The 21,501-nt window shown below is 41.4% G+C and overlaps 1 protein-coding gene across 3 annotated transcripts in view; it reads right to left on the bottom strand.

The window, feature by feature from the left end:
• Arhgap10 (Rho GTPase activating protein 10) overlaps positions 1 to 21,501 on the bottom strand; it is a 285,111-nt gene that overhangs the window by 21,219 nt on the left and 242,391 nt on the right. For all 3 annotated transcript variants that reach the window (XM_020181364.2, XM_074041256.1, XM_074041255.1), the window contains one exon: positions 5,522 to 5,669. In XM_020181364.2, coding sequence (XP_020036953.1) covers positions 5,522 to 5,669 — 148 coding nt within the window. The remainder of the gene's footprint in view (positions 1 to 5,521; positions 5,670 to 21,501) is intronic.

The raw sequence follows: 21,501 nt of genomic DNA, 5'->3' as shown, positions 1-21,501 counted from the left end.
GAAAAAAAAAAAAAAAAGAAAGAAAGAAAAGAAAAGAAAGAAAGAAAGGAAAGAAAGAAAGAAAGAAAGAAAGAAAGAAAGAAAGAAAGAAAGAAAGAAAGAAAGGGAAAAAAATAAGGGGGTGGTGGGAGGGGAGGATAAGCCTGTAGTTGAGGAAGGCTCTCGAAGAGGACAGGAGGAGGGAGAGGAGAAGGAAAGACAGACAAGAAGGGAGAGGAGAGGAGGTGAAGACCAAGTCTTGCTGCCCTATAACTTCTACACATAATATACCAAATTTCTCAGAAATCTGATAAAAACTGTTTAAGATGATCATCATCCTGAGATTCAGAAATATCATTCATATGGTACATAACCCACAAATCTATTTAAGGGTTACTTTGATATCTCTGAGCAAAATTGATCACCTTGCTGAAGAGCAGTCTTAGGGCAACAGTCAAGAAATTTCAATATCTCAATCGTCTCTGGAAACAAGATCTTTCATTGAGAAGACTAAAAACAGAGGCCAGTGAGAACACACCAAGTATGTGCACAGCTTGCACAGGGCTGTATATGGGAGGAGGAGTATACTTCTTGTGTTGTTTTGGGTTTTGTTTGTTTCCAGATAGAGTCTCTATGTTGCCCAGGCTGGCCCCAAACTCACTGCCTCAAAAGATCCTCCTGCCTCAGCTTCCCAAGTTGCTGGGAGTACACACATGCACCATCATGCCCAGCTTTTATCTAGTGATGCTAAATAACCAACAGTGGCCTGGGATAGAGCTCAGTCATGGTAGAGCGTGTGCACGACAAACCCAAGGACCTTGGTTCAATCCCAGCAGCAAACAGCTGGCCAACCAACCAGCTGCCCAACATCCAGTCTGAGTAGGCACAAATCTCCATGGTACAACAGTGCTGGGATAGATACTTTGGGAAATTAATTAATTAATTAGTTTATTTATTTACTTAGTTATTGGCAGTACTAGAACTTAAAGCTCAGGACCCTTGTGCTTGCTACACAAGTATTCTCTCCCTTGAACCACACTTCCAGACCTTTTGGCTTTCCTTTACTTTTCTGATAGGGTCTCATGCTTTTGTCTGGGGCCAGCTTCAGACCACAATCCTTCTTCCATCTTCTGAAGAGCTGGGGTTAGAGGCATGCACCACCATGCCCAGCTTTGGGGGTGCATCTTAATATTCAAGATACCCACCCAACATGATACCTGGCAGGGCTCAGCATAAGATACAACTCAGGATACCAACATCCGCAGCTAGAAAGAACTCCTAGTGATAATGCCACTTTGAATGTGGTAGCAACACTCATTCAAAATCTGTAAGGAAGCAGGCAGCAATGTTTGGTATTTTCTTAAAGATTTTCTTCTGTGGCAGAGAACCTAAAAGCATTATTTGTCAAGGACCTGGCTCCATCAATTACAATCGAAAAGAACCTGCTTAGAGAAAAATATTTTATTGAGGGGAAAAATGACTGGAACATTTGAAATACTGGAACATTTGTAATGTCCTCCAAGGAGACTAAGCTAGCAATTCTTCCCTGGCAATGAAGCCACCCATCACCTTACAGAGTGCAGAGGTAAGTAATAGCTCCAGGTTGACAATCCCCACAAGTCATAAACATCAGAAGCCCAAGAAATCCAATTCTGCCGTGCTGTTTTCCACCTGCTGAGGCCACAGCTGTATTTACACGCCCACGTCAGAACCATAGCTGTTCTAGGTTTTCCTCTGCAAATCTGTGGTCTAGCAACCAAGGCTCAGGCATTCCCATAACACCGAGTGACTGGGGTCCTGTGTGATCTATCCACAGACATGTGGACTCCACAGAACACAGAGTCAACACCTCAACTGACAACCAGGAGCAGAGGCAGGACCTCCTCTTCAAGCCCTGGGCAGAGGTTTAATGGCCTCAGAGCAACTTTGGCTAACAAGGAACTTGTTAATCAGTACGTACTAAGAAAACTTACTATAGTTATACCGTAGAGCTGGCGTGCAGAGGTGAAGCGCTCACACACAACGAAGACTCCGTATGAATGTAAGGAAACAAAGATAAATGCTGTGAAAACAAATGGTTAGACTGAGTGTATGTGAATCCTGGAGGACAAGTTTATAAGGAGGAAGGAAGATGGGTCAGAAATCAAACCTAACAGCCTAAGGGACACTCGATGACGGATAGAAGGAAATGAGGCTTCCAGAGGGAAAGATTTTTATAAATATAGAATAATATAATATTTACTAATACCTATGCCAATATCACCAAACAGTTCAAAGTATATAATATCCAATCCCTATCATTAAGAATGCGGTAAGAGAAAGATTACACAGACAGCCATACACATAGCACATAAACATCAAACACCAAGGCAGTACTGTGTTAATGCCTGACAATAAGTTGCCAGCAAAGGAAGGATTATTCAGAGGCATCCTATGAGACGAGTACAAGGGGACTGCCCGGAGGTGCGGATTAAATTCAACCCCCAAGTCAGGGCGGACTCTCTTGGGCAAATGGCTGGGGAGATACCTGAAGCAGACAGTCCTAGGGCACAGGAAGCACACGCTGGCCACTGGGAGGACAAAGTGTACCACCCTAGCGAGCCTCTCTAAAAAATGCACATTCTCCTTTATATGGGGAAGTCACAAACATGGCCCTCATAGAACTGAAGGGTAGAACGGTGATTACTGGAGGCTGGGAAAGGAAGAACGGAGGCAGGGAGGGAGAGAAAGAGGCAGGGGAATGGAGAGAGAATTGATAATGAGTACAGGGGTATAGTTTGACAAGTAGGCTTTTTTTTTGGGGTGGGTACTGGGATTTGAACTCAGGGCCTTGCACTTGCTAGGCTAGTGTTCTACCACTTAAGAATAGGCACTTAAGCCATGCCTACAGCTCCTTTTGCTTTTAGGTTATTTTTTTACATAGGATCTCACTTTTTGTTTTGGCCTCCTACCTATATCTCACAGGAAGCTGGGATCACAGACATGTACTGCCACTCCTGGCTTATTTGTTGAGATGGAGGGGGGGGGTCTCACTAACTTTTTGCCAAAGCTGACCTTAAACTATACTTCTCTCCATCTCTGCCTCCTGAGTACCTTGATTTACAGGCATGAGTCACCACACCATACCATAGGGGACTGACTTCTAACGCTCTATTACAGCAGAGTAGGGTTATTTGCTGCTGACAGGTTGTATATTTCCAAACAGCTAATAGATATTATCTGGAATGTTCCCAAACAATGGGATGGTAAGTGTTTGAAGTGATAGATTTCCTAATAATTGATCTGATCACTACACATTGTATATATGTATGTTTTCAGCACTAAAGTTTGAACTCGGGGCCTCATGCTTGCTAGGCAGGCGCTCTGACCCCTAGAGCCACTCCACCAGTCTGACTGTATGTACTGAAATGTGACACTACATCCTACACATACATACAACTATTGTGTGTCAATTAAAAACATTAACCAATCAGGGAGAGAATCTACGTAAGCTAATCACACTCCTCACAGATGCTATCTGCAATCACACAGGCTACAGCCAGGAGGAGAAGGGGACATCCCAGTTCTCCAAGTCAGGGCTCACCACTCAGCACCTGAGAACTTGCTAGAAATGCAGGCTTTTAGGCCCCTTCTCAGCTATGGGGAAGGCCCAAGAGTGAGTGGAGGGGTTTGTTTTGTTTTAAAATCAAACCCAAGACCCCAAGCATTCAGGAGCTCTACCACTGAGCCACACCACTGGCTCAGAAATATGGGTTTTAATAAGTCCCACAGGTGATTCTGGGGTGTAGTCAAGTTGGAGGAGCACTCCTCATCTATATACAAAAGATAAATCTGGGCTGACACACACTGACAAGCAAATACTTTCAAACATGCACCAGAACCGCTCTAATACTTAACAGAAAGAGAGATAAATTTCAGTCACTGCATAAGAAAAAGAAGTTTTCAGGTTTGTTAAAAGTAGGAGCAAGTCTACATTATTACAAAAACCCCCTTCCAGACTTGCTTCCACTGCACCCCACCCCTTCCCTTTCTGGCTCTCAAGATTGGAGGGCTTTCATGACATTTTCAAATGCATATGGATAGGAAGCTGGGGAATTCACATCTCATTTGATTTATAACCAAAAATATCAAGCTTTTCTTGTTTCAGGCCCAGACGCGTTGTGAATGGAGCATTGGCTATCCCATGGCCCATAATGTCACTTTTCTGCACAGCCACCATGGAAGAAAGATGACTGACTAAACTGTGCTCTACTGACTGTGATAGGCACTTACTGAAAGAGATAATTAGGGATCTGGTTTTTGCCAGGACACACACGCAGGCTAAATTCCACCTGGAGTGTAGCCAGGATTACAGATGTTGGATAACTGACATTGCTGTTACTTGTAACACCGAAGTAAAAGACTCTCTATAGTGGGTAAATAGTGAAGGTGACGAGCATAGTTGAGGTATAAGTAATTTAAACTCACAATATACGATATTCAGCATATTAAACATCTATGACAATCTGGGGTCACATTTGGAGAATGTGTTTCCACACTGGGACTTGCACTCTGATTTTAGGTTAGCTTTCCAATTGCATCAGGTCACCCCAACATTTCAGCATGCCAAATTTCTCCCAGCCTCTCTTAATACTTAATAAGTTCATAATGATTTCATGCGAATCTAGCTGGAACTATAAAAAGCCAAGTAATGTGAGGAACACTGTCCAATCATTAAAGTCCCAAGAATGCCCAGCCAGGGTCAGATGTCATCATTATCCATAATCTATTTTAAGCAACTTTGGTTTAAAATTTTTTATTACTCTATAGGTGAATTATAAATGTGTTTTTAGCTGTAACCTGCCTGCCGAATCAAGTAAGGTCTTGTAATTATTTGCAAAGTGGATGTTGTGTTGTGAGTGCATGTGTTTGAAATCAGACACCTTTTGGAGGTCCTGAGTCATGCATTCTGCATGGACCGCACAGCTTTAGTCAACAGAGCAAGGGCAAGTCTCATGTCCTCAAAAAGCTCCAGGGGTTTTGTTTGTGCTATGTGTTATTTATCCTAATGTGCCTGAGCTGATCCGCACGTGCCTGGCACTAAACCAAACAGGAGATACGATCAGATACCATTAATCGAATCTCCATTCTGCACGCTGCTGTGCACTAAAGAACAGCAGGATGCCAGCACACTGCTGTCAAAAATTCACATCACTAAAAATCATTCAATGACGGCTTCAAGAGACTCTCCATCACAGCCCTGCATCTCATCTTGTAGTGTTCACAGAACCACTGGGCAAGACAGCAGCTAACTTCCTTTGTACAACCCAAAACTATCCCCAACTGAACTTTTATTAGATTAGAAGCAGCACGCATTTCCCCTTCTAGACTGGGGACATAGAGACACTGTTCAAGAAAGGTTTCACTGTGCAGCCCTTCTTCCTGGGGCAGCCCTACTGACTGGAAAATAAGTGTCCTTGGATCTAAGAGCTCCTATGAACGTCAACATGAAGATGAAGAACGTCAGCTCTCCTCAGCACCAAACCAAAGCCCAGCAACTTACGTAGTGGATGCCCAGCTCCCTCCATCCGCTGGAAGGTGGTTTCTATCTGGTCCAGGAGGCCCCCAGGCAGCACTTGTTGGAGATGGGGAGGAAAGTGAATCCTGACTGCTGGTGGGGGTGTCCTCCTTGGGAGGGTTGGGACTATCACCTGAGGGAAAAGAGCATCACATTTCAAACAAATATTCAGAGAAGAAAAAAGTAACTCCACAAATAATTACTTGATTAGTCAATCAAATTATATTCAAAATTACATTTACAATTCAGCTTAAGAGTACCTGGGGGTTATTGTCTTTGAAGTTGTGCTCCCAAACTTTTTGAACCAAAGATTAAAATCCACCAGAGATTGCTATCATTTGGATTTGGAATGTCCCCAAAGGCCCATGTCTCCAATCTGTGGCACTATTGGGGTGGGGAGACTTCAGGAGTGGGGCATTGTGGGAGGTCGTCTGGTCATTGGAGCTGTGCATTTGAGGAGACAGTGGGAGCCTGCCCCTCCTCTTCCTCTCCAGTTTGTTCCCAGCCAAGAGGTGAACAGCTCTGCCCTACTATGTGCTCCTGCCATGATGTGTTGCCTCACCACAGGCCCAAAAGCAAAGGGGCCAATCAGCCATGGGCTGAAGCCTCTAAAACTATGAGCCGAAATAAACCTCCTCTCTCTGCGTTGGTCTGTCTTTCTCAGGTACAGTTCATTAGAGTGATGGAAAGCTGGATGGCACATAGATGACACCCAGTGAAGAGTAAAGAAAACACGGACATCAAAATCAGACCAAATGAAGATGAAAACCCTAATGCCAGTCCCGATGACTTCCTGACCGATCAGGAACCCCAGATACAAACCAATGACAGCCCAAAGTGGCATACAGCTTTCAGAGTCCAATCCCTCACTTTCTAGTCCCCTGCTGTTTTTTTAAGCCTTCCTTAGCCAACACTTCATGTATAATAAATTAAAGAACTTTAAAGGAACCCTGTCTTCTGAGCTGGTATTTTGGATTATGATTTGCAGTAGTTCAACTTGTTAAAATCCCAGACAAAGAGAAAGTTCCCTTTCTCTTTGAACACTGAGGAGGACGGCATACAAGAATCAGGCCCCTGAAGTCAGTGGAAGAGTGACCTGAAACCAAAACTGAAAGGATTTCCTAAGTGAGGTAGGTGTGTAAGTGACACACTCAGAGGAAATTTCATGAAATATGCTTCTTGTCGTTTGGATACATTATTTTGTCCTTCACATTTCCAAGCCTATAAAGATTTTAAGAACAGGTGTTTCCATCAACTGGCCGCCTTGTTTTCATCACGCTCCCTATTGCCATAAAATGCACCAGCACTGTATCCACTAGAGCTTGGCCCTTCAGCCTATTCCACAGTCCCTATAAAATATTAACTCCCCAGAGTGCCCTGCAGAGGCAGCAATGGTCTATGAAGATAGGCCTAACTTCGCCTTGATTTTATAGCTGATGGGTCACATGGTTGGTCAACAAACTGCTATTGAAGCAAATGATGCACACATGGAAGTTCACTGCCCCGGTCACCAGCAGCTTTGAGCTGACTTCCTACTTCCCCAAGCCTGCATCCTAGGGACAAACTATGCACAAAAGCCAAACAGCAAAGAACTTGCTCTTGGAAAGCCATCTTAGATAGACAGATTTCGATTCTCCCTAAAAATGAAGAACAAGAGAAATGCCAGATTAAGGCTAAGAGAGAGCATCTTAGAAATGCAGACCTAGAGAAGCTGGATCCAGGAAAGTGGGAGCCACATATGTGGTGACAGCTAGAAAAAGGAATTGCGGTGGTGTGGGTGGGTGGGGGTGGGGTCAGTCAGGGGAGATACCTGGATGTCCCAGTACAGAAGACCCTGGCAGGGAAGAGTTTTCAAAGCCCTTTCAGTGATGGGTAGGCTGCAGAGAGGGTACAACGTGGTCAGCCAGAGATGAACTATCCTTGTGGGCTGATCTTTGCCCTGGTCTGGGTTTCCTTGGAGAGCCTTCCTCTGTCTCCCTCACAAACACACAGTCTAGAATATTATTTGATTGCTCTTTCAGCAAAGTCACTTTTTCCACAGTTCTTCCCCACAAACATGTTTAGTAACTGGAGAAATTCAATGCCAATAGAAGGGCCAACTTACCTTATTTTATTGTTTATTCATTTATTCCTATGTGCATACATTGTTTGGGCCATCTCTCCCCTCCACCCCTGCTCCCCTTTACCACCCCCTCACTTCCAAGCAGAACCTGTTCTGTCTTCTTCTCCAATTTTGTTGAAGAGAAAACACAGGAGATAATAAGAAAGACAAAGCGTTTTTGCTAGTTTGAAATAAGGATAGCTACACAGAGAGATTCCTAGCATTGCTTCCATGCACTTGTATACTACAACCCACATTGGTTCATCTCTACCAGACCTCTTCACTACTTCCCGGTCACCTTCCCATAGTGGCCTCTGTCAGTTTAAGATTACTTTATTAGCTCCTCTACAGTGGGCACAAACACTCTCATGTTTTAGGTTTCCTTCCCTTTCCCTATTCCTCCTGTATGTGTTCTCCCCTTAGCGTGTGACCCATGTCCAATAACATTACTGCAATTGTTTTAGAACTAAAATACAATATAAGGGAGAACATAAAATTTTTGGCTAGAAGAGCCAATTTTGAAGCAAATGAACCAAAACCCACTGATGGACCACTGCTCTGATTCCTTTTGATTATTTTCTTCCTGGGACGAATCCACTGTGGAACAAAGACTGTTTCTTTTCTGTGTTTGGAGAACTCCACTCTACCCACTTCCTTTTTTCAAATAAGCCCAAGGGACCTGAACCTCCAGCCTTCCCAGGCCCTCCCTGTGTCCCTCAGCCATCATGAGTAAACCACTCCCTGCCAAATTAAGAGGGTCTCAAATGCAACCCTGAACACCAAGCTGCTGCTAGTTCAGGGCTCAGCTAGAAGTGACACACAGTGTAATGGGTCATGAGCAGGTCCTTTAAGAGTAAGTGGGATGTAAGTGGGCCCCTGGCCCAAAGTTTCTCATTCCTGACTGCAGGAAGGGCCTGCACAGCAAAAGCAGCCACAGATAGTCTGGGATCAGCTTACTCCCTAACTCATTCCTACCAGAAGAAGGCTGTCAATGAGAATGAGTTCAAGGAGCCGGAGACCAATGGCTAATGTTACTTGAAAAAGGTGCCTGAGATGTTTTTACCACCAGCTAAACAGCTTATTTGCATCAACACTAATTCTTTTCCCAAGCAGTGTGACACAGCACGAACTGTCATTCAACATATCCAGTCACATTCTATGAAGAGATTTCTCCCTTCTCTCCTGCCAAACAGTGGCAATCTGAACCATCAAGTGAAAAATATCGATAGAAGGGAGTATGTTTACAGACTGATCAAATGAAAAGACACCTCACACCACACTCCAAGTGCACAAAATTCCTCTCTCCTTCACTGTTCAGGAGTGAGTTTATCTACTGGAGATGATGGTTGAATTCACAGGAGAAGGAATATCACAAATGTTACGCATTCAACAATCATAACCATTTCTGAAATTTAGTTCATCAAAACTCAAAGTATCACTTTTTAAAGAAAATTAGCCATAATAAAAGGTTCTTTTCTGTGTTCAACAATTTCTAGAATCAAGATTTTAAATCCTATGACACTAACTTACAAATGAGAACTACATCAGATATTCTCATCATTTGCAGCTATCATTTCTTTTGAGTGGTCAGGCAACCTGTTTGTTCAGGTGCCACCATGAAACGAGCATCTACAAACAGAACACATCACCCGTGAGTGAAAAGATGGTTTGGGCTAAGTGAAGGAAAATGGCGCTAAAGGTTATGAACAAATGCCAAAACTTGAAACTCATGGAATATGAACCACCACTGCCGCCAGGAAGAGAAAGTGAATTCCTCACCTTGCCCAGCTTCATCCTGGCCTTCTCCACAAAGCCCTTGCCAAACACCTTTCCGTTCCTTTTCTCCTTTCTCACAACTAAAGCAGCCACTAGTCACTTAATGGTTTCACAACCTGACTTACTGCCCCTTTTTTTTAGATGGAGACTGTGTCTCAGTCTTGGTCAACCCTGAAGGACACACTACAGTGCTGAGTGAATCAGGAGACATCAGGAAATACTCTCCACCATAAGAAATACCAACATGGAAAGCCACTGCCCCCAGGAACTGAGAAGGGAAAAAGATCTAAAAACTGCAAAGTATTCTAAAAAATCTGCACACAACTTTTGACTCTCATCCCCTCGTAAGCCAGGAGCATCTCTCACCCTCATTATTCACTCAACTAGCATTTCTGAGCTTGTACTCATGCATCAGGCACAACACACCATGAATGCTGACTTACAAAAGTCAACCGTTAGTCCCCAACCCAAAGTGTTCACAGAGGAATGCAGAGGACAGCTAATGGAAAACAGAGCAAAAGGTGGAATGTGCCTGAATGTGATTATGTCAAGGGGCTTTCAGACTCAGAAAAGCATTTCCAAGTCTGCCAGTGGGAGGGGTAGAGACAGTGGGAGTCGAGCAGCACAAAGAGAGAGAAGTTACTCCAGACCTTCAAGGAGAGCCCCTGGTCGAGAAAATACCAAAGTTGAAAGAACAGAAAGCAAAGAGAACATGGAGAGAATTCAGAGCGAGCCACAAGTAGTTGGATTTGGAGGACAAGACAAAGGCAGGAAATAGGTGTATGAAGTAGGGTAAAGAGCTTTGGAATCAAGACCAGGGCACATGGATTCCTCCTGCAGGTAGTGAAGTTACCTCTGGAATAAGCAGGAAGCAATGGGATCTGAGGGTGGCTTCAAGAGCTATTGAAGCTTTTTAAAAGAAATGGTCTCTAAACTGAGGAGAACACCCACAGAGTGGGAGAAAACATTTGCCAACTATACATCAGACAAAGGACTGATAACCAGAATATATAGAGAACTTAAAAAACTAAATTCTCCCAAAACTAATGAACCAATAAAGAAATGGGCAAGTGAACTAAACAGAACTTTCTCAAAAGAAAAAATTCAAATGGCCAAAAAACACATAAAAAAAATGCTCACCATCTCTAGCAATAAAGGAAATGCAAATTAAAACCATGCTAAGATTCCACCTCACCCGTTAGAATAGCCATCATTAGCAACACCACCAACAGGCTGGTTCCCTGAACACCAACAGGTGTTCCCACCCTCTTACACTGTTGGTGGGAATGTAAACTAGTACAACCACTCTGGAAAAAAATTTGGAGGCTACTTAAAAAGCTAAACATTGATCTGCCATTTGATCCAGCAATACCACTCTTGGGGATATACCCAAGACTGTTACTCCAGAGGCACCTGCACACCCATGTTTATTGCGGCACTATTCACAATAGCCAAGTTATGGAAACAGCCAAGATGCCCCACCACCGACGAATGGATTAAGAAAATGTGGTATCTATACACAATGGAATTTTATGCAGCCATGAAGAAGAACGAAATGTTATCATTCGCTGGTAAATGGATGGAATTGGAGAACATCATTCTGAGTGAGGTTAGCCTGGCCCAAAAGACCAAAAATCGTATGTTCTCCCTCATATGTGGATATTAGATCAAAGGCAAACACAACAATGGGATTAGACTATGAGCACATGATAAAAGCGAGAGCACACAAGGGAGGGGTGAGGATAGGTAAGACACCTAAAACATTAGCTAGCATTTGTTGCCCTCAACGCAGAGAAACTAAAGCAGATACCTTAAAAGCAACTGAGGCCAATAGGAGAAGGGGACCAGGAACTAGAGAAAAGGTTAGATCAAAAAGAATTAACCTAGAAGGTAACACCCACGCACAGGAAATCAATGTGAGTCAACTCGCTGTATAGCTATCCTTATCTCAACCAGCAAAAACCCTTGTTCCTTCCTATTATTGCTTATACTCTCTCTACAACAAAATTAGAGATAAGGGCAAAATAGTTTCTGCTGGGTACTGAGGGGGTGGGGGGGAAAGGGAGGGGGTGGAGTGGGTGGTAAGGGAGGGGGTGGGGGCAGGGGGGAGAAATGACCCAAGCCTTGTATGCACATATAAATAATAAAAGAAAAAAAAAGAGCTATTGAGACAGCACAGCCATTAGAACTCAGCAAATACAGGCTGAGAGACACTTAAGATGACTCTCAAGTTCTCATAAAAACTGGACGGAAAAACGCAAGAGGACATGCTTTTCATGACAGCTACTGGATTTTAATCTTCAATCTGACTTCTTCTTTTCTTATGCTGCTGGGATTTGAATCATGGCTGCACACATGCTAAGCAAGGGCGCCACCTTGCCCCAAGTCTGATTTGTTTGTAAGTTTGAGCGTGTGAACCTTGCTTTCTTTTCATGACAGAATAAAACAATTTTCAGAGATTGGCAGAAAGTCATTTCAAGAGGATATTACAAGACCTTAGTAATTCTACCAACTCCAGTAAATGGGAGGATTGTCTATGTCCTTAATTTTTATCTTTTGATCAGCTTTTACTGATGCTGACAAGCTATTTTCTCCCTCATCTTCAGGTCATTTCAATTCAAAAAAATTAATGCCTTGTGCATTAATTCCTCTCAAACATCTCCCCCAAATCCCTTCCTTATTCCTCCATGAGCCTAACACGCAGGTGAGATATGAATCTGTAGGTTTCTGCTGGTCCTCTACAATGTCAGCACGAATGTCTCCAGGACAGCAAAGTGATTCCACATTCCTCATTCTTCAACACTTGGCTCCCATATTAGTAGAAGTAAAGAAGAAAAAGGAGAAGAAGAGGAAAGGGGAAAAGGAAGATGAGAAGTTATCTGATGTATTAGTTGAATTTAATTTAAGCAACCCTCACAGTTACACATTTGGCTAGATGGAAGACAGCTGCAGGCTGTTGCTGTGGGTTCCATCTCAGATGTTCCTAAATTATCAAATAGTTAATCACTAGGATCAGAGAAAGATCTACTGAGAACAAAGCAACTGCCCTTAGAACAACATGGTAACTTACACTCTGTGATAAAGCCTCATCAGGCAATTTCCAGCCAAGATGGCAATGAAATTTTAACTGGAGCCTACCTCCCCTCACATATGCCCAGCAACACCAAAGATAACATCACATTTTATAAATAAAAAGATAAGCCAGGTGCCTGTGGGTGTGGCTCATGCCTATAATCCTAGCTACTCGGGAGAATGAGATTGGTAAAATTATAGTTCCAGTTCTGATTAAAAAAATTTACAAGACTCATCTCAACAACAACAAAAAAGCTGGGTGTGGTGGTGCATGCCTGTCATCCCAGCAATGGTAGAAAGAATAAAATAGGAGAATCATGGTCCAAGCTGGCCTGGGCAAAAAGTGAGACCCTCCCTTCCAAATAATCAAAGCAAAAATTGCTGGAGGTGTGGCTTGAGCAGTGGAGCATCTGCTTAGCAAGCGCAAAGCCCTGAGTTCAACCCCTGCACCCACCCCCGCCCCCCAGAAAACATACACACACTCAAAAGTTGTTGCATGCTTGGTGCAGCACAAACAGAAAGGAAACATTCTGGTCAGTGAAAGCACAAACCAAAGGCTAATGATTCCAGGACTAATTGGAACCAGCAGAATCAGCCAGACCTTCAAATCTACCTGCGAAACACCAGGCCTGGGGCAGGTGGGCAAGAATCCAGTTCTCCATATGGAAGCAGGGGCTGGGAGAAGCTCTCCCCACTAAATGGAGTCCAGTAATCTAAGATCAAGTTCCCCACTTGCCCGGGGAACTGGATATGACATGTCCTAGATTTGACCCCTCAGGTCCCTGGGACAAGAGTTATGTGTTAGCAATAACACCTGGTTCTGAGCCAAGCACCTGGGTAAATTGGTGGAAGCAACAGCCAGAGAAGAGAGGGAAGAGAAGAAATAGAGGAAGAAGGGAAAGAAGGATCCAACCTGCCACAACCATGGACACCTGGTCACAATGACTGGTAATCAGAACTTCTAGAAACAGAAAGAAAAAGTCAGTGAACTTAATAAGAAAATTCACAGATATGTAATACAGGGAACAGAAGTGGAATCACCTGTATCCAGGTCCCAAAAGAAGAGACAAATTGAGAGGAAGAAATGTTTGGAGTAGTGATGACCCATTTGTCAACATTAAAGAAATTTCAAGACTATTTTAAGAAATTTCAATCTAAAGGGCTCAGAGTACCAAATAGGAGACTTAAAAAAATCTTGCACATAAGACGTTACTGTGACATTATCAAAGATAATCAAATACAAAGAAAAACACCAAAATGCATGCAGATGTAAAAACATATAAAGAAGAAAAAGAACCAGACTGACATCAGACTTCTCAACAGCAACACTAAGTACAAAACTGAAGTGATTCTTTAAAATACTAAAGGAATAGATTTTTGAGCAAAGCATTTGACAGCATTTTCAAGCTGTCAAACTGTCATCCAGATGCAAGGGTATAATAAAAATATGATTAGACATAAAAATTCCCAAAGGTTTCCATCCAAAGAACTGTATTTTATAACACTCGCAGAGAAATTCCTCAAGAGTCAAATAGCCAACCTGATAATTATTATCTTAAAACAGGAAACTGAGGACAAAAAGAAACAGAAAAAAAAAATAATCAAAATATCCCAGAACCAAAATTGTAGCAAATTCCAATCTGGGAGTAGGGGGCAGGACAGAGGGAATAGGGAGCTCATTAAATTATTTGTCTTATTGGGTGTGGAGGACAAAATATAGAAAGTTGAAGCACTAAATAAATACAACCATAAGACTCAAAATAATACAACCACTTTAGAAACAAAAGGACAGTTATCGTTGGAAACCACAGAAGAACATTTGCTTTTTAAAAACAGAAAGCAGAAAAGAAGGGAAAATGTAGCAAAATGCATTAAATGAAAAATTTTAAATGGCAGAAATTGTAACATATGGTAATTACAATATATAAAAATGGATTAAACTCAGCAATTAAAAGATAGCAACTTTCAAACATATATCTTAAATCATATAATATACTCACTATAAGAAATACACTTAAAGCAAAAAAGACAAAGAAAGGCTGAAAAATAAAGGATGGATATATACACAAATATGACCCCAAAGAAAGGTAAGGATCTCAATAAATTCTGTGAGTCATTTCATAGAGGAAGAAAATAACCAAAGAAGATAACCACCTAATAATACAGTCTCAAGCAACAAATGACAGACCTACAAGGAAACATACAAAAATCAGCCACTGTAGTTGGAGATTTTTAATATGTTCCTCTTAGACTTAATATGAAGCAAAGAAAAATATGGATGCCTATAACCAACAATACTGACCTGATCTGTTTCACACAAACACACAGCTCACAATAAACAAGAGGACACATATTCTTTTCAACATCATACAGAATATTTTTGAAGAAGGGATGTAAATTTTTAACAAATTCCAAAGGAAGATTATGCAAATTTTCTTCTCAGGCCAGAAGTGCAGAATCATCAGCAGCTAATAAACAAATGGATATATTTTACAATTTCCATATGTTGGTAACATAAACATGGTTAGAAAGGAAAATGGATATGAAGAAAAACTAAGAACAATGATAATGAAAACATTTAATATTAAAATTTATTAGACCTAGCCAAAATTAAAAAAAAAAAAAAAAAAACCAAAGGGAACTTTGGAAATATTAGGAAACCAGAAAGGTTCAGAAGTTTTATGTCACATTTAAACAGACAACCTTCCTAAATATTGATGGTCAAAGAACAGTCATCATGACTGTTTAAATATTCAAATGAAATTCAGTCGATGTGAACTATCAATGAAATTAGAATTCACTAAAATATACTTGATGTCTTTACTTTAGTGTACTCACTCAGCTGGGATTACTTGTACCTGTAATTAATACACACAATCTACTCCATAAAAGGAAAAGCTGATATTCTTAAATCTAATTTTTATTATTTGTTAGTATGTTCAACTTGCTGAGAAAAAAATCTCCACGGTCACTGTAAAAAATGAAGAGAAAACATTTAAAACATATAAAAACTGACATATAAAAACTTACTCTAAACATAGAAAAATAACTCTCAAAGCTAACCAGCATTGATTTTATTTCTAAGGTGGCTTCAACCCAAATTAAATGGGCTTTACCCAGCAGGGGGTAAGCAGAACCCACTTCCTGTCCCTCTTCCATGGTGCCTGGACTCATTTGCCTGTCATCCTGCATTTCCTCTTGTTCATATAGGGTCACCTGATAATAATCTATGTTCTCTTGCTTAGAATGTCACAGCTTCTTTGCCCAATGGTGTGACTGTTCTAATGATGCTATGCCCAAGGAGGATTAAAGCACCAAAACTGTGGGCTAAATTCCCTTATCTAAAGAGGCTCTGAGATGGGGAGGAAAGGACAGCCTCAAGGACAAACATCTCTGGGCAGGAGTCCCCAGAAAAGGCTTAAACTGCGAGGGGCTTGTGAAATGTCGATAGGAGGAGAGTGTAAATTCTTTTGCTAACTTATATAAGCCTATTTAAAACACAACCTTTCAACTAGGCAGAAGATAGTCACGTCCTGGTTCCCACCATTTTACCACATCAATAAAATGTTCTTCTAACCATAGTGGCCTGTCCTCCTAATATTATCAAGGACAGGCAGAGCATCAGAAAGCAATGTGGTACCTAGCGTCAAGACCAGTACTAGCAAGCTTATTTCATGTATGTTCTGATGTAATTCCTACATTGTTAAAATACATTCTGGGTTGCTGTATATTTTCATGTCAAAAACTAGCACCTGGCGCTACAGTGACTAGTGTAAACTACAACATCCAAAACTTAGGTTTTCCTGCCCCCAGCTCAAAATGTCACTGGACATTGGTAGGTGTAAATAACACCTACCGCTGAACAGCAAATGTAGAAGTGGACTATATAAATAAACTTAAATCTGTCTTGGAGTTGGTGGGAAACTTCAGCCAACAGAACATGATGTGGGGAGCAACAACTCAACTGTAAGATTGAGAGATCAAGAATATCACTATCATCCCTTCTTTAATGATGTTGTACATGGGAAAAACAGGGCAGACCACACACTGCTGTTTCCTAAACATGGCTAATTCAGGACCAAGTATACTATGTGACTCATGAGACATCCTCGTACTGTCACACTGGACCAAAACAATGGCCCACCTATCTAGTCTTGGATGCTTTTTTACTGAAGGCATCCAAGGATGTTCTATTTGTCCATGACCTATCCTTCCTACATAAGTCCTAAAAATACATCACAAGGCCTGGTGGTTTTCAACCTACTGGGTGAAACTGTTGGTGACAGTGAAACACTCAAGAATTCCAATGCTAAGTGAAGGACCATGACTTCCAGGAGGCTCACTGTAACTTGCTAACTCTCCAAAGCCAAGATTACAGTTTGGGTCAGAATGTTGTTTTTGTACCTGTCCCTAGCACTATCACTTCCATGATTACTGATGTGAAGAAACCAGGGCAGTCAGATTCCCAAACTCACTGTAACACTAAGGAAAATCAGGGGAAGGTCACATCCACACAACACAAAAGATCAATGGAATGGAATAGAAGACCCAGAAATAAAATAAAACCACACAGCTACATCCATGTATCATTGACAAAGGAACCAAAAACATTCACTGGAGAAAAGAAAGGCTCTAACAAATGTTGCATCGAAAACTGGTAAATCTACACACAGAAGACTGAAACTAGACCCGTACCTCTCACCCTGTACAAAAATCAATTCCAAGTGGATTAAAGACCTTAATGTAAGACCTGAAACTGTGACACTACTGCAGGAAAATGTAGGGAAAACTCTGGATGATATAGGCCTAGGTAATTATTTTCTGGATGGGACACCAATTACTCAGGAAAGAAAAACAGGAATTGACAAACGGGACTACATCAAATTAAAAAGCTTCTGCACATCAAAAGAAAGTTACCATCATCAAGAGACAATCCATGGAATGGGAGAAAATCTTTAGTAGCTATTCAACAGATAAGGGATTAATATCCAGAATATACATAGAGCTAAAAAAAACTAAACAGCAAAAGAACAATCTAGTTAATAAATGGGCAAACGAATTGAAAAGACAGCTCTCAGAAGAAGAAATTCAAATGGCTAATAAATACATGAAGAAATGTTCAACATCCTCAGTCATAAAAGAAATACAAATCAAAGTACACTAAGGTTCCACCTCATTCCAGTGGATGGCAATCATCCAGAAATCAAACAAATGCTGGAAAGGATGTGGGGAAAAGGAAACCTTACACACTGTTGGTAGGAAAGTCAACTAGTACAACCATTATGGAAATTGACGTGGAGACTTCTCAAAAAAACTAAAAACAGACCTATCTTAAACCCCACGATAGCATTCTTGGGCACATATTCAAAGGAGAGTAAATCAATATACAAGAGAGACACCTGCACACCCATGTTTATTGCAGCTCTCTTCACAACAGCTAAACATCAGAATCAGCCAAGGTGCCCGTGACTAGACAAAGAAAATTACACACACACACCACACCATGGAATATCACTCAGGCATAATGAAAGATGGAATTGTGCCATTTGCTGAAAGATGGATGTAACTGGAAATCATCATGTTGAGTGAGATAAGCCAAGTTCAAAAAAGCCAAATACCACATGTTCTTACTCATTTGTGAAACTTAGACCTAAAATGATAATGACAATAATAACTGGACATGAATGTGAAAGGGGGACAGTCTGAGGGAGGATCAACAGGAGAAGGGAGGGGAAAGGAATGGACACTGAGGGGCAAGAAGCCTGAAAAATGCTACATGTACATATTCGAAGACAACATTACAAAACCCACCAAACTCTGCAAAGAAAAGGGGTGGGGGGGAGGGAAGAGAGAAAGGGAATATGATGGACGGCATGAATTTGTTCAAAGTACATTGGGCACATGCATGGGATTACCACAACGAAACTCCCATGTACCACTAGAATATATGAATTCAAAATATAAAAATAAGTACATAACAAGACTGGGGAAAATGGGGAAGGCCACACGCACAACCTGAAAAAACAATCTCTCTCCTAACTGGGTTATCTAAAACTGATTTCAACCAAGTAGCCCTCTCCCTGGCTGCTGAACAGAAATCAGTCTTGGTTCTTTACAACTCTGCCAGATGCCTGACTAGGCCAGAATGTGATGGACTCCCATGACCTTCTCTAACTGGAAGCTCAGTACACAGATGGAATGACGGGTGTCCAACAGAGCAGTCTGTGAGCAGTGTGGCTGAGAAGGGTCATGTCACATCCAAAACCCAATTAACACCTAACCAGCCAAAAAAATCTAGTACTCCCCTTACACCCTTCCATGTGCGAGTCAGCTTGATCTGAAATGGCCAAAGAACTGTGGCGTGGCTTTATGAAGTTCTTTGTGAAGCACTACCAACAGCAGCAGTAAACAGGTAAGATCTAAACAAAGAAACAGTCCAAACCAAGACAGGAAATTAAAACTGAGAAATCTTGAAGGTTTATACAGGTCAGGTATTTATTTTCACCTTCCTCAAAACCTAGACTAGAGCATTACAACACACTAACGCATACATTAATTTTCCTTAGCTGGAAAAGTGTACACATATCCACACACACTCCTTAATTGGACAAATTTTTAAAATAAATTCAGGTCATAGGAAATTCAAAGTTTGATCTTAAAATTGTAAATACATTGGGTATCTTTCTTTAAAAACCAAATTCAACACTACCAGTCAAAGAAAGCTATTCTTTGCTGACAGTAGAGAAACAGGTAGCAAATCATGATTATTACACTGTGTAGATCCTTTGATCAGAAAACCCACCTTCTGTCTTACACAGGAAGAGAGGAAGGGATAAAGCAGCCCACCCTGCCAACTAAGAGCTACCTGCTTCACAACAGGGGACATGCCCTGACAGAGAGGTTATCTTTGTCAAATGCAAGGTTAGGCTCCTAAAGTCCCTTTTACTCCAATTCTCAGTTACACTGGACTTAGTTCAAGTAATGTCATCCCACAAAGGAGGCAAAACATTTGCATTCCTGTCCCATTTCATTTTGCGTTCCAGAGACAAGGCAAATCAAAATGGAACCATAATAAAACTAAGTAACATAACGTAGAGTAGCCACACGAGAAAAATTCACCTGGGCGATACAATTTCTTTATCTGAAATCCCATCTAGGAAGGGTGAGTGAAGTTAAAGGAAACAGTCGTGTCCCCCTGTAATTCCAAGAGCACAAAAACAAAACTACATATAGATCTGCAAAAAAACTGAGTAAGAGAAAGACAATTCCTAAACTGTAAATAAAATGTTACATAGAGCATGAAAAGATGTAGTGAAATTGTCATACACCGATGAAGTAGACTTTATTTTCTACTACCCAAAGATTTAAAAAAAAAAATTAAATATAATACTTGCCTTAAAAAGCCACCGGACATACCAAAAGAGTATACTGGGAAAAGCTGGTGATGAAATCAGCTGTGTTATAATAAATCACATGACAAAAAACTCAGACCCCATTATAAAGTTACAGCAGCAGTTAGTAGGCACTGGGTCACAACTCAAGGAGCTGCCTCTGCTACTTGCAAAGGTCGGTGGACGTCAGCAGCAATTCCATTTATATCAACAGAGGCCAAGGCAAACTGCTTTACTCTGTAAAGCAGAGAACATTTTTATATCATAACCCCAGTGCTGGGGCCTCAGCCTCATCCACAAACAACAATGTAACAGCCCCGTGCTGTTATCCTTAGACACCAAAAAGTAATCAGATACTGATTCAGACCGTCTCCCAGAAAAGTGAAGATGCCTGCCTCCGTGACAGGTGAGGAAATTGAGAGCACTATGTGCTCTAAACACAAACGTGAGGTCAACAGAGACAGCAAAGGCTGCTAGACTCCCCGCTATATACCAGTTCTCTGCACCTAGCTGTTCTTCCCACCTAAAGAAATGTGAATTACCATAAATTACAGACCAAGGTGCTAGCAACCAATAATCCTAGGTACTGCACAGACAAAAGTAACCAAAAAGACTTAAACAGAATTTTCTTTGAAAACACACCAAATATGACAGTATATCTGAAGTCTTCCTATTCGCTTGTTGGGCCCTCAAGAAAACACGAGTTAAAATTCTTGCATATTTAGTAAGCATCGGGTGGTTTACATCCAGTAACTCAGTTGTTCTTGGCAAAAAACATGTCAAAAAGTTTTATTGCCCAAACTCGTAAGGCTTAGGAGGGGATTTGCTGAGATCATAAAAGTCATCAAGAGGAGGCCAGGGATTTCAATCCAGGTTAGTTTAATCCAAACAAAACCACAAAGTCTTCCATTCAATAAATTCTCTGCTGCCTAAGCACTTTCAATAGCAGCGATCTCCAAATGCAGGGTGATGTGGCTCTGACAGCAGCCCTAGTCACAGGTGACAGATGGAGGAAATCCAGCAGTAAAGCCACCCTCATGGTGTGCAATGCAGTCTTTCCAGGCCAAGTCACACAGAATGGACCCCAGACCCTTTCTTTCTATCAGTCTGTCTTCATTCCTTCCACCTCACACCTCACACCTAACACACAACACACGACCAAGAAGCACATAGGCAAGCTGAAACTCCTAAATTACATCTACACATATCCAGGTCGTATGTTTATGTGTGTGCATGTATATATATGCACATTGCTATGCAGAAGAAGTACTCATTATAGAAAAGCACTGGCTAAGGCCCAGAAGACCACAAATCATATGTTCTCCCTCATCTGCAGACATTAGATCAAGGGCAAACACAACAAGGGGATTGGACTTCGATCACATGATGAGGCGAGAACACACAAGGGAGGTATGAGGAAGGCAAGAAACCCAAAAAAAAACAAGATAGCATTTGATGTCTTCAATGCAAAGGAACTAATGCAGAAACTTTAAAGTGACAGAGGCCAACAGGAGAAGGGGACCAGGAACTAGAGAAAAGGTTAGTTTGAGAAGAATTAATTTAGAAGGTAACACACATGTACAGGAAAGCAATGCGAGTCAACTCCCTGTATAACTATCCTTATC

This window comes from Castor canadensis, chromosome 9 (assembly GCF_047511655.1).
Source record: "Castor canadensis chromosome 9, mCasCan1.hap1v2, whole genome shotgun sequence".
NCBI lineage: Eukaryota > Metazoa > Chordata > Mammalia > Rodentia > Castoridae > Castor > Castor canadensis.
This window is presented reverse-complemented; position numbering and strand designations above follow the sequence as displayed.